At 36.0% G+C, this 12,000-nt stretch overlaps 1 protein-coding gene and 1 non-coding gene across 15 annotated transcripts in view; one reads left to right on the top strand and one right to left on the bottom strand.

Moving 5' to 3' along the window:
- PCDH15 (protocadherin related 15) overlaps positions 1-12,000 on the bottom strand; it is a 797,082-nt gene that overhangs the window by 22,082 nt on the left and 763,000 nt on the right. For 12 of the 14 annotated variants that reach the window (XM_081573683.1, XM_081573682.1, XM_081573681.1 and 9 more), the window contains 3 exons: positions 4,055-4,273; positions 1,621-1,629; positions 144-296 (listed from right to left, as the gene is read on the bottom strand). In XM_081573683.1, the coding sequence (XP_081429809.1) occupies positions 144-296; positions 1,621-1,629; positions 4,055-4,273 (381 nt within the window). The remainder of the gene's footprint in view (positions 1-143; positions 297-1,620; positions 1,630-4,054; positions 4,274-12,000) is intronic. The other 2 variants (XM_081573673.1, XM_081573677.1) reach the window with 1 other exon arrangement.
- On the top strand, positions 2,121-2,193 carry TRNAC-ACA (transfer RNA cysteine (anticodon ACA)). Its single transcript has one exon. It is a non-coding gene; the product is annotated as a tRNA-Cys (tRNA).

Consider the following 12,000-nt stretch of genomic DNA (forward strand, 5'->3'; position numbering starts at 1 on the left):
TCTTAACAGTTTTATGTTTAAAAAATGTAATAATCAAAATAGGCTGTAAACAGTATTTCCACATCAAGTTGAAATTTAATACTCACCATACAGCATCCATCAAAACCCATTTATTTCTAAACGTCCCTGAAAGGTCTACTTACATCGTGCTGTCCCCGAGTTCTTCATAGAGATGAGCCCCGGGGGGCGGCGGGGGTGGCGGGGGCATGGCCACTGGAGTGGGGGCAGGCGCTGCTGGTTTAGCCGCAGGGAGGGCAGACTGGATTCGAGCTGTCTTGATGCACTCAGCTTGGCGTCTTTGGTAAAGTAAGGAGGTTTTGTAAAACTCATTTTAGAAATCATATACTTATCAATAAGCTACCTTTCAATAATAAAGTCCGTTTATCAGAGAAACTCAAAATTTTTTACACAAATATTTGAACTTACTTAACTAATAAAGTTACAAAAGCTTTCCCACAGAGTATCATTTACTTAAAACCCCTTCTCCTTAGTTCCTTAGAATGTTTACTCCAAGAAAAACAGTAAATTCAGTAGAAAAATTTGCAAATTAAGTTAAATGGTAATATTAAATGGAGAAGGAAAAATATTTATAACATGTGATTAATAATTGGTGGTTGTTTAATGGATCTCTTTCATAATAAGGCATAAAAAAGATACATGTGCGTGCCAAGTTGCTTCAGTCATGTCCGACTCTTTGTGACTCTATGGACAGTAGCCTGCCTGGTTCCTCTGTCCATGGGATTCTCCAGGCAAGAATACTGGAGTGGGTTGCCATGCTCTTCTCCAGGGGATCTTCCTGACCAGGGAACGAACCCAGGTTTCTTATGTCTCCTTCATTGGCGGGTGGGTCCTTTACCACTAGCTCTACTTAGGAGCCCATAGAAGATAAACAATTGGCTTTTATTATTGGTCTTCCATCTATTTAAAGAAAAGTTATTTTGCTTAAAAATGATTTTAAACCCATCTTAGATACTACAGGAACTGTGTAGAGGTGCATGTTTAGGAGGGAGATTTGGTTAGTTTTTATTTTCTTTGGATTCCAAGGAATGCCTGTGATTTTTGCATTGGAGCAAGGCTGGTCTTTTTGACTTTCCTGGATACTGATTGTTAATTCTTGCCTCAAAACCAAAATCCCAAAGGGTGGTGGATATCAGGGCAAACTGTCTTTTTCACATTTCTTCCTCTTGTATCCATTTGTCTAAAACTAGTTCAATTCTATATACATAAACCACAAGGGTTTCCCTGGTGGCTCAGACAGTAAAAAATCTGCCTAAATGTGGGAGACCTGGGTTCGATCCCTGGGTTGGGAAGATCCCCTGGAGGAGAGCATGGCAACCAACTCCAGTATTCTTGCCTAGAGAATCCCTATGGACTGAGGAACTTGGCAGGCTACAGTCCATAGGGTCACAGAGAGTTGGACACGACTGAGCAACTAAGCACACACACACACACAAACCACAAAGGAAGTGCAACTAAAAACTAGTTCAATACAAAATACAAATATAAAGTAGAGAAATAATACCTGATTCTGGGCAGGCTGACTACTTCATTAGCACTATCTGTTTTTTTTCTTTTCATATCACATAAAATCATATGCAACATATTAGTAATTATACTTACACTTTAAACCTGTTTGGGAAAGCAAATGAATAGGAAAAAATGAATAAGAAAACAAAGAGAAAGCTACATGAGAAATATTGCATTCATAATATTTCAACATCTGAATTAATCTAAATTATGAATAATTTATGGGTTAAACTCATAATAACACAGACTTAAAGACATTGTAAGAGAATTAAGTCTTTCAATTCAGAAAGTGAAAATGGTAAACACTTTATTATTACTGTCACTGTCCTACAAGCTGTTAATAACATTTATTGCAGTAAAACAAAGAAATTAACTAGTTGGAATAGGAAACACTGGATTAAAACATGCATATGTGAGTTTTTCCTCTGATAGAGAAATGGAATATTAATGATGCTCTGATCTTTATAACTGTCATTTTGGTTTACTGCGCTTGCAGACTATTAAAGAAATGGAGTCAGGCAGCAAGCCCCAGTTATAGTCGTCCTCACTTTGAAGCTGAAGCTAGAATTGAAAGGTGCTGATCCTGGATGATTTCCCTGGTGGTTCAGATGGTAAAGCGTCTGCCTACAATGCAGAAGACCCAGGTTCAATCCCTGGGTCAGGAAGATCTTCTGGAGAAGGAAATGGCAACCCATTCCAGTATTCTTGCCTGGAAAATCCCATGGACAGTGGAACCTGGTAGACTACAGTCCATGGCATCGCAAATAGTCGGACATGACTGAGTGCTTTCACTTTCACTTTCAATCCTGGAGACTAAATTTATGACACTTTCACATTTGCCTCATAGTTTTCCATGCACAGCAAATTTAAAAGACACATCTTATAATGAAAGAATAGCCATTCATTCCAATCTATTTATAAGCAGAAAATGAAGGTACAAAAGTTAGATTTTAAAACAATAGGATTTTACTTTATAACATGTTTACTTTTGTTAATCTACAGAGTAACCGAAATTTACTTAGATTGTCAAGATGATTACTGAATTAAAAAGCAATAAAATAATATATCTTTAAAATATTTAAATATTAAGGATTTTAATATTTTGTTAAAATTCAGACCATTTAGCATAACATCATGGATGCTTCAGTTTTGATCACTGCCTTGTATGCCAAGTAAAAGTTTTCTCACTTATTTTAATGCTAGCAGGATATAATAAATCTCCTTTCAGAAATAGTTGGATGAAAAAGTAGCTGTGATACAGACATATTTAACATGAAAATTAATATTGGATTGATAGCTTAATAATCTAAAAATGTGTCCATTATTGTTTGTGCATAGGCTTTAGATTTGGCATATCAACTTATTTAAGCACACACTGAACTCCAGTATGTCAACCTAAATGTTATATTTGCAACTTCTCATTGTTTTTGTGACAGAAAATATTCCTATAGTATGTTCATGCACAGCACATTCTTCAACTTTCAAGTTGGAATTACCTTTCCTTATTTAATTCAATAGAAAATCCTCATTGTTAGAGAACACAGATAACAGTTTAAGACTATGTAAGGACTTTTTTAGTCCTTTCCCTGTAGGTATTTTAAATGATGAGTAGCCATTCTACCATTATTTGTTATGTCAAATAATTTATATGATTTATGATTCCTGTCTGTTAATTATTTTCATTTTGTGACACCCTCAGGGCTACCTCTCTTCTTAACTTATTCCACAGTTTTGTTGTTGTTGTTGTTGTTGTTGTTTTTAGCAATTATCATCAATAGGTATATGTTTAAAAAGCACAACCCTCTATCACAAATGTTCTCCATATCTAGTATCAAATAAAAAAAATTGCTTGCTAGACTATTTTAAATATAGATGTTTAAATTAGCTAAAATTTACTTGACTACTGTGAAGACCCTAAACAAGAAAAATATAGATATTTTAAATGAATGTACTTGTCTATAGGGACCAGAAAAATGTTTAAGACTTGTACAGCCAAAATATAATGCTAGATGTTACAATATAGACTCTATCAAGGCTACCCAAGAAAGAAGAAATCACATGGAAAATTATATATAGTGTGCTATGATTTTTAAATGATTTTTTCAAACTGTAATATCTGCATAAGGGTAAGTTTGACAATATGGATAAAAACCTAGCATGACAATGCATTGATATTTAGGTTACAGACCTTCCTTTGCAACTGTGGTATCTGTATATGACAGTTCACTACCTTTCCTCCCAAAGCTCTTAACCTGATGAAGAGCATAAATAAAACTATAGGAGGTAACCTAATATTCCTGGCAGATAAGAATATTTTAGCACAAGAACACTGAGAAATCTGTGAAAAATGTATTGAAAGTTTGTAGTTTTCCCTTAAAGGAAGGTTATTTGGCACAAGAAAAACACCACACTCCCAGAATGTTTGTACCATGAATATTTTACAACTACAAAGCCATTTTACCAGAGGCAAGTTTTTAATATGCCTTCTTGAGGAGCTGTCCGTATTTCGGCAGGTGTGAATACTTACTGTCTGTAGCTGACCAAAACCACCAAGATGGCAGGAATACAGCAGAGGATGATGATGAAGGCCAGAGCCAGCAAAGCCCCTTCGGTATAGCCGAGACTTTCTCCTCGCTTTTTAATGCTGGTCACTGCCTCTGGAGTCCGGATCTCCAGAATGCGTCCTCCTTCCCCATAATATGGCTGAAAGTCTTTATTGATATCAAGCAGTTTGCCATCTAAAAATCTTTATTGTTAGATAAACAGTAGAATCAATGTTAACAGAGAAGGTCTTTTAGTAAACAAAGTATTTTTGGTAATCTCTTTTAACATTTTGCTTAATTATAACATAAACTGAGTCAGAAATCTTATTATGAATAAGAAAAGCATATATAAAAAGCAAGAACAATAAAGAAGAGTAACAGTTCTATGTACACATATCAAACATACTAATAACAATGACCCTCACTATGCTTATAGACTTGGCAAAAATAAATAACGATGCTATTGAAATTTATATCACTATGTTGAGATTAGTTATAGTAAGTTATTCAGGTGGGATAAAATATAATATTCTAAATTATATAGTACAATTTAAAAATATATTCCTGTATTTTATATCTTTTGGTTCTCAAAATAATTCTATAAAATAGAACCTTAATACTGATTTACTGCAGACCACAAAGTTACAAAGTTATGGAAACAAATCTGAGATACTAACCCAAGTCTTCCTAGTATTTAATTAGGTTTCACCAGATCACCCTAAATGTCGACACTCTCAATTCTCAAACCAAAATATTTTTATGGGAAAGAATAAACAAATTAAAAGATTTTCTTCTTCCTAGAAACAGAATACTAAACAAATGATGCAGGTAGTAAATCAGTACACTCAGGATGATAAGAGTTGGTGGTTGATTTATCTAGTGCATGCCTGTGAAGTTGCTTCAGTCATGTCTGACTCTGTGACCCAGGCTCTTCCACCTGTGGGATTCTCAAGGCCAGAATACTGGAGTGGGTTGCCATGCCCTCCTCCAGGGGATCTTCCTGACCCAGGGATCGAACCCTCATCTCTATGTCTCCTGAAATCCTCATCTCTCTGTCTCCTGCACCAGCAGGCAGTTTCTTTACCTACTAGCGCCACCTGGGAAGCCCAATTTATCTAGTAGTTCTTGCAAACCCTTTCTCTAAATGATGCATTTCCAACTATGAGTATTGTGTTGGGGAGAATTAAGGAATAACTGTTACTTAATTGAATTAGACTGAACAATTTTGTCACATATTTTATGCTGTAATTAGCAAGCATTTTTTTTTTTAAGATTCTTCAGGAACACTTAAATGAACTTTTATAAATCCTATAATATTGATATAAAAATTATGTTCTTAAAACCACAAAGCCACAAATGTCTTAGGTATTTGTATTTTAATTTCTTAAGACTTCTATCTATAAAAAATGAAATGTCCTACCACGTCCTACTATAGAAAATTGAAAAGCAAAATAGTTCAAAAAGCAAAATTACTCAAATGCCCATAATGCTAAAATAACAGCTACTAATATTTTGGTGCACTAATCTTTCTTGGGTTTTTTTTTTGCTATTAATAAACATTTTTATATATTTGTAATTATACAGCACATACAAAGTGAAAATATCATTTTAGAAACATGTTTTAATATAAAATACTGATGTGAAAAATACAAAGAAATGTGAAAAAAAGATTTAAATGGCTCAAAATTTCACCATCAAATAGTAACTGAAGATTGCTATCCTTGTGCATTTTACAGCTATTTCTTCCTTTTTGATAATTTTTATTCTAATTTTCTGAGTGATCATGTGACTTTAAATCTAGTTAAACGTGCTGTTCATAGCTTCTATACAGAAAAAAAAAATAGATGCTTGATATCAGATATGAATTCCTTGGACAGTTTATTAATCTTCCAATTTAGGAAACCTAATGACTTAAATAACTCGTTTCAGTTTTAAAGCTACGCAGGTTTTTAGTCATCATATTATAATACAAGGCAGTTAGGATGCTTTTTTGTTTTTATTTTTTAAAAATATGCTTTTGTAGATGAAAAATATACTTTTCATATCAATTTTTCCTAGGCTATTTTCAGATATGTTTAGGAGTACAATAAAGGTTTTTCCATTGTTCCAAGTACTAGACTCGAATGGAATTGTACAACATTTTGTTTGAATGTTTATCAGATAAAACAAGAAATTCCAAATGAAGTACAGAGTAAGAATTGCATCACAAGAACTATATCATTAGAAACTGGGAAGGATCAGAGGTAGACAAAGCGCATAAACTGCAGGGAAAAATTATTCCTATCATGCAGACAACAGATCACTATTCTATTGGATTCTTACTGGAATCTCATTGATATCCAAACCACATAAAGGAAGATTTATTAGTCTTTTTACACTACAATAATTCCATTATTTAGATATTTATTTTGGTTTATTTCTCAATTTAGGAAATCATAAGTATTTGTTTACTAGAAGAGAGCATCACATTTAAATCCATAACTGATTTAGAACAATTTTTTGCTCTATATATGAGAAACAATTTGTCTAGGCAAAAATCCTTGAGGCATAACATTTTCCTTAAAATATTATGAATTTGATTCCATTGACTTTTGGCATTTTATCATACAGATGGAATTTAAAGCATCAATTTTTATTCCTTGATGATTAAGTCATTTTTATTTTTGTTTCAGTAGTTCTAAAACATACTCAGTTACTTTTCAAGGACATGTGACAACATTTTCATTGATTCTGACTCTGATGTAATGAAATCTTTTAATTATATTTTGAGGTTTTGTTTCTGTGATAACTACTACAATTTTTACCTCAGTTCAGTTCCGTTCAGTCACTCAGTTGTGTCCAAATCTTTGTGACCCCATCGATGGTAGCACGCTAGGTTTCCTAGTCCATCACCAACTTCCAGAGCTTGTTCAGACTCATGTCCATCAAGTCGGTGATGCCATCCAAACATCTCATCCCTTATTGTCCCCTTCTCCTCCTGCCTTCAATCTTTCCCAGCATCTGGGTTTTTTTCCAATGAGTCAATGCTTCGCATCAGGTGGCCAAAGTATTGGAGTTTCAGCTTCAGCATCAGTCCTTCCAATGAATATTCAGGACTGATTTCCTTTAGGGTTGACTGGTTTGATCTCCTTGCAGTCCAAGGGACTCTCAAGAGTCTTCTCCAACACCACAGTTCAAAAGCATCAGTTCTTCAGTGCTCACCTTTCTTTATAGTCCAACTCTAACATCCATACATGACTACTGGAAAAACCATAGCCTTGACTAGACAGAACTTTGTTGGCAAAGTAATGTCTCTGCTTTTTAATATGCTGTTTAAGTTGGTCATAACTTTTCTTCCAAGGAGCAAGTATCTTTTAATTTCATGGCTGCAGTCACCATCTGCAGTGATTTTGGAGCCCAAGAAAATAAAGTCTCGTACTGTTTCCAGAGATATATATGTCAGGTTGTATCTTGACAGTTCTCTAAGTTTGTTTTTACCTCTTTTATCTTTTTTTTTTTCTTTCCCTTAATATGCTGTGAGCTTCTTATATTTATACTTCATTTTGCCAATTTATTTTTCAGATGCCTTTTCATTACAGGCAAGTCCAATTTGGACAGTCAATGGATTTTAGGAGATTTTATCCCTAAAGATGGAAAATGTAGCCCAAAGAAACTTCAGGGTTTTTTCTTTTTTTCATATTTTTTCTGATTTCAGGACTAAGAGCTCTATTGTCTCCTAACATACAAGTCAATCCTTGAAGATGAAATCAAACTGACCTTCTCTGGAATGTGCACTAATCCACACGTAGTCAATGTGAGCAGAGGAAAGGCATACTCCAAATAGCCTGAAGGTTCCAGCCCGCTACTATGTGGAAGAAGGTCTACCACACTATTCTTTTGTGGAACATGTTTTACCAGAAAGAGGTAAAGATTCAGGGTGTGTAAAACACATATACCATTTGTCTTATATGGTCTTGTTTTCTTTGGAAATATTAAACTGTTTTCCAATGGTTTCTATAAAAGAATTATTTCCAGAGATATAGTCTACCTCTGAGTAATCAGAATGTTATTTCTTTTGTTTTTCAGCGTGTATTACTGATCCCATTTATCTCCTTGCTTATTTCTTTTAGGAAGGAAATAAAGCTGTTAGATTCAAGATCAATAAAGACGTGATATTTGTTTTTTATTCTCATCCATAGTCTACTTAGCTGCTTGTTAAAATCTTTTTTAAGTGTAAGGATGAAGTTGAATAGATCCCTTCCTAGCATTTCAGCTCAGTTCAGTTCATTTGCTCACTCATGCCCTATTCTTTGTGACCCCATGGACTGCAGCATGCCAGGCTTCCCTGTCCATCACCAACTCCCGGAGCTTGCTCAAACTCATGTCCATCAAGTCAGTGATGCCATCCAACCATCTCATCCCCTATAGTCCCCTTCTCTTCCTGCCTTCAATCTTTCCAATCATCAGGGTCTTTTCCAATGAGCCAGTTCTTCACATCAGGTGGCCAAAGTATTGGAGTTTCAGCTTCAGCATCAGTCCTTCCAAAGAATATTCAGGGCTGGTTTCCTCTAGGGTTGACTGATTTGATCTCCTTGGAGTCGAAGGGACTCTCAAGAGTCTTCTCCAACACCACAGTTCAAAAGCATTGATTCTTCAGTGCTCAACTTTCTTTATAGTCCAACTTTCACATCCATGTATGATTACTGCAAAAACCATAGCTTTGACTAGATGGACTTTTGTTGGCAAAGTAATGTCTCTGCTTTTTAATATGCTGTCTAGGTTGGTCATGCTTTCCTTCCAAGGAGCAAGCTCATTTTAATTTCATGGCTGCAGTTACCATCTGCAGTGATTTTGGAGCCCCCCCAAAATAAAGTCTGTCACTGTTTACACTGTTTCCCTATCTATTTGCCATGAAGTGATGGGACCGGAAGCCATGATCTTAGTTTTCTGAATGTTGAGTTTTAAGCCAACTTTTTCACTCTATTTTTTCACTTTCATCAAGAGGCTCTTTAGTTCTTCTTCACTTTCTGTCTTAAGGGTGGTGTCATCTGCGTATCTGAGGTTATTGATATTTCTCCTGACAATCTTGATTCCAGCTTATGCTTCATCCAACCGGTATTTTGCATAATATACTCTGCATATATGTTAAATAAGCACAGTGATAATATACAACCTTTATGTACTCCTTTCCCTATTTGGAACCAGTCTGTTGTTCCACGTCCAGTTCTAACTATTGTTTCTTGACCTGCATACAGATTTCTCAGGAGGCAGGTCAGGTGGTCTGGTATTCCCATGTCTTTAAGAATTTTCCACAGTTTGTTGTGATCCACACAGTCAAAGGCTTGGGCATAGTCAGTAAAGAAGAAGTAGATGTTTTTCTGGAACTCTCTTGCTTTTCAAAGATCCAACGGATATTGGCAATTTCTGCCTTTTCTAAATCCAGCTTGAACATCTGGAAGTTCATGGTTCACATACTATTGAAGACTGGCTTGGAGAATTTTGAGCATTACTTTGCTAGCATGTGAGATGAGTGTAATTGTCCTAACATTTAGCCAACGTTAATCCATTATTGCTCTGTTTTCCCTAGATGAGGTAAATTCCTAAGCCAATTTCATATCTTCTGATTCACTCAACTGAGGAAGCACATGCAAACTTATATCCCTGCCTCCATTTACTTGTGTGGAACACCACTTTCAAAGAAGCGAGGCTGGCAGGGTGGGGGGCAAATTGAGAGAGTAGCACTGACATACACACACTGTGCTCAGTCTCTCAGTCACATTCAACTCTTTGTGAGCCCATGGACTGTAACCCACCAGGTTCCTCTATCCATGGGATCTCCCAGGCATGAATATTGGAGTGGATTGCTATTTCCTTCTCCAGGGGATCCTCCCAACCCAAGGACTGAACCCACGACTCCTGCATTGGCAGGTGGATTCTTTTACCACTGATCCACCTGGGAAGCCTATATACATTACCATGTGTAAAATAGATAGCTAGCAGGAATCTACTGCCTAGCACAGGGAGCTGAGCTAGGGGCTCTGTGATGACCTAGAGGAGATGGAAGGGGATTGGGAGGGATGCTTAAGAGGTAGGGGGTATACGTATACATATGGCTGATTGACAGTGTTGTAAAGCAGAAAATAACATAATATTGCAAAGCAATTATATTTCAATAAAAAAAAGAACAATGAATAACTCAGAAAAAAATTACAATATGTAACCACAGACCATCCTGCATTTTATCTTGATGATTCAGTGTAGCAGTGTACATAGCAATGTAGAATGAGGAGGAGGGTGAGCAGGAGAATGTATTTTGTACTTCAAAAGCCCACACCAAAATGGTGGAGGAACAACTGCCTATTTCCTTGGTAAGTAAACACTGTGGGTCTCTGAAATAGTTTCACAGAGTGGGCAATGGTTAACATATCTGCCTACATCCTTTCCACTTAGATCTGCTTAATAAAGCAAATCAGGGGTGAAGCACTATTTTCTCTATACCAGTCCACAATTCTTTTAACTAGGTTCTAGTATTTAGTTTTCCAATTATTTGAATTTTCAGTATTTTGACTCTTTTTCCTGGATTTAGGAAGTTGAAAGAAGTTTTATCAGACCTTGGTAGTTAGATTCATTTTAAATTATGTATTTTTAAACATTGCAATTCTAAATTCAGTTTGTAAAATATACCAGCTTTTTCTACCTTCTTCTTTATTTCTTATTTACTATCTGAACAGGGTAATGTTAAGCAGCCTGGGTATATAAAAAACATATACAAGCTAAAATTGTATTTGCTTATTTTAAAATTTAATTAAGTTTTGTTTTAAAATAGAATTGTCTGTTTCTGCTCAGGAGGAAGAATGGCACAGGAGAATGTGTCACCCACCCTAATGACTGGAAAGTCTATAAAATTGAAATTATACATTTTTTTTGCAAGCAAAAAAAAAAGAAAAGAAAAGAATTGCAAAGGGTGACAGTTCCTTCCAACAGTGAGATGGGACCATGCATTGTTTCATCTTTCTTAGAACAAGGTAAAATAGATGTTATAAATTTAAATAAAATAAATCAGCTAAAATTTTAATAAATGCTTAAAAACTAAGTGTGTATCAGCATATAAGGTTAGAAAATTACCCACAAACACACATGGGATTTCCACTCGTTTGTAAAATCTTTCCTATGGACCACCATAAGATAGATTGGGTACAGGGCAGGGAACCAGAGAAAATTTTCTACATAGTGAAAGGATATAGGAAGTAATCAGCTAAGCCTGGGGTGCTCTGCTCTCTGCAATTCTCTGAACCTGTATCTCATACAAAGCAAGAGCTACATAGAGAGAGAGGAAGGAAAGCTTAAGTGAAGGTACACTGCTTCTGGAAAAGAGTTATGAGCAAAGTTCACCCCACGTGGGGGAGAAGAAGATTTCTGTAGCCAAAGACCCTGCAAAGTAGAGATCTACTACCTGTGGGGGAGGGGCGGGGACTCTCTTAGACACAAGAACTTCCACAATTATGAAGTAGATTATAGATGCCAAAAGAAGGAGCAAAAAAAAAGATGAGAAAGCCCTGTCCTAAGTCCTAGGCACATGGACTAGACAAGGAAAATAGAACCTCCCAAACCCATCATTGTCCCATCCCCACCTTAGGAGTAGAACCAAGCAGCAAGCAAGGGCCATTTACTACATCAGGAGAGTAAGAGAATGGAGAGAAAGCCCTCTATCACAGACATTTAGGGACTGTTGAAAGATAAAGAAATCAGTAGAACTAGACAGATAATTCAGATATGGGAATTGTCACATAGGGACTCTAATACAACTCTGATTAATATTTTGTGGGGTCTAGTGTAAAGTGGCAATGGCACCCCACTCCAGTACTCTTGCCTGGAAAATCCCATGGACAGAGGAGCCTGGTAGGCTGCAGTCCATGGGGTCGCTAAGAGTCGGACATGACTGAGCGACTTC

The sequence above is a fragment of the Giraffa tippelskirchi genome, chromosome 2, assembly GCF_054371585.1.
Source record: "Giraffa tippelskirchi isolate mGirTip1 chromosome 2, T2T-mGirTip1v1.2.pri, whole genome shotgun sequence".
NCBI classification, from domain to species: Eukaryota; Metazoa; Chordata; class Mammalia; order Artiodactyla; family Giraffidae; genus Giraffa; species Giraffa tippelskirchi.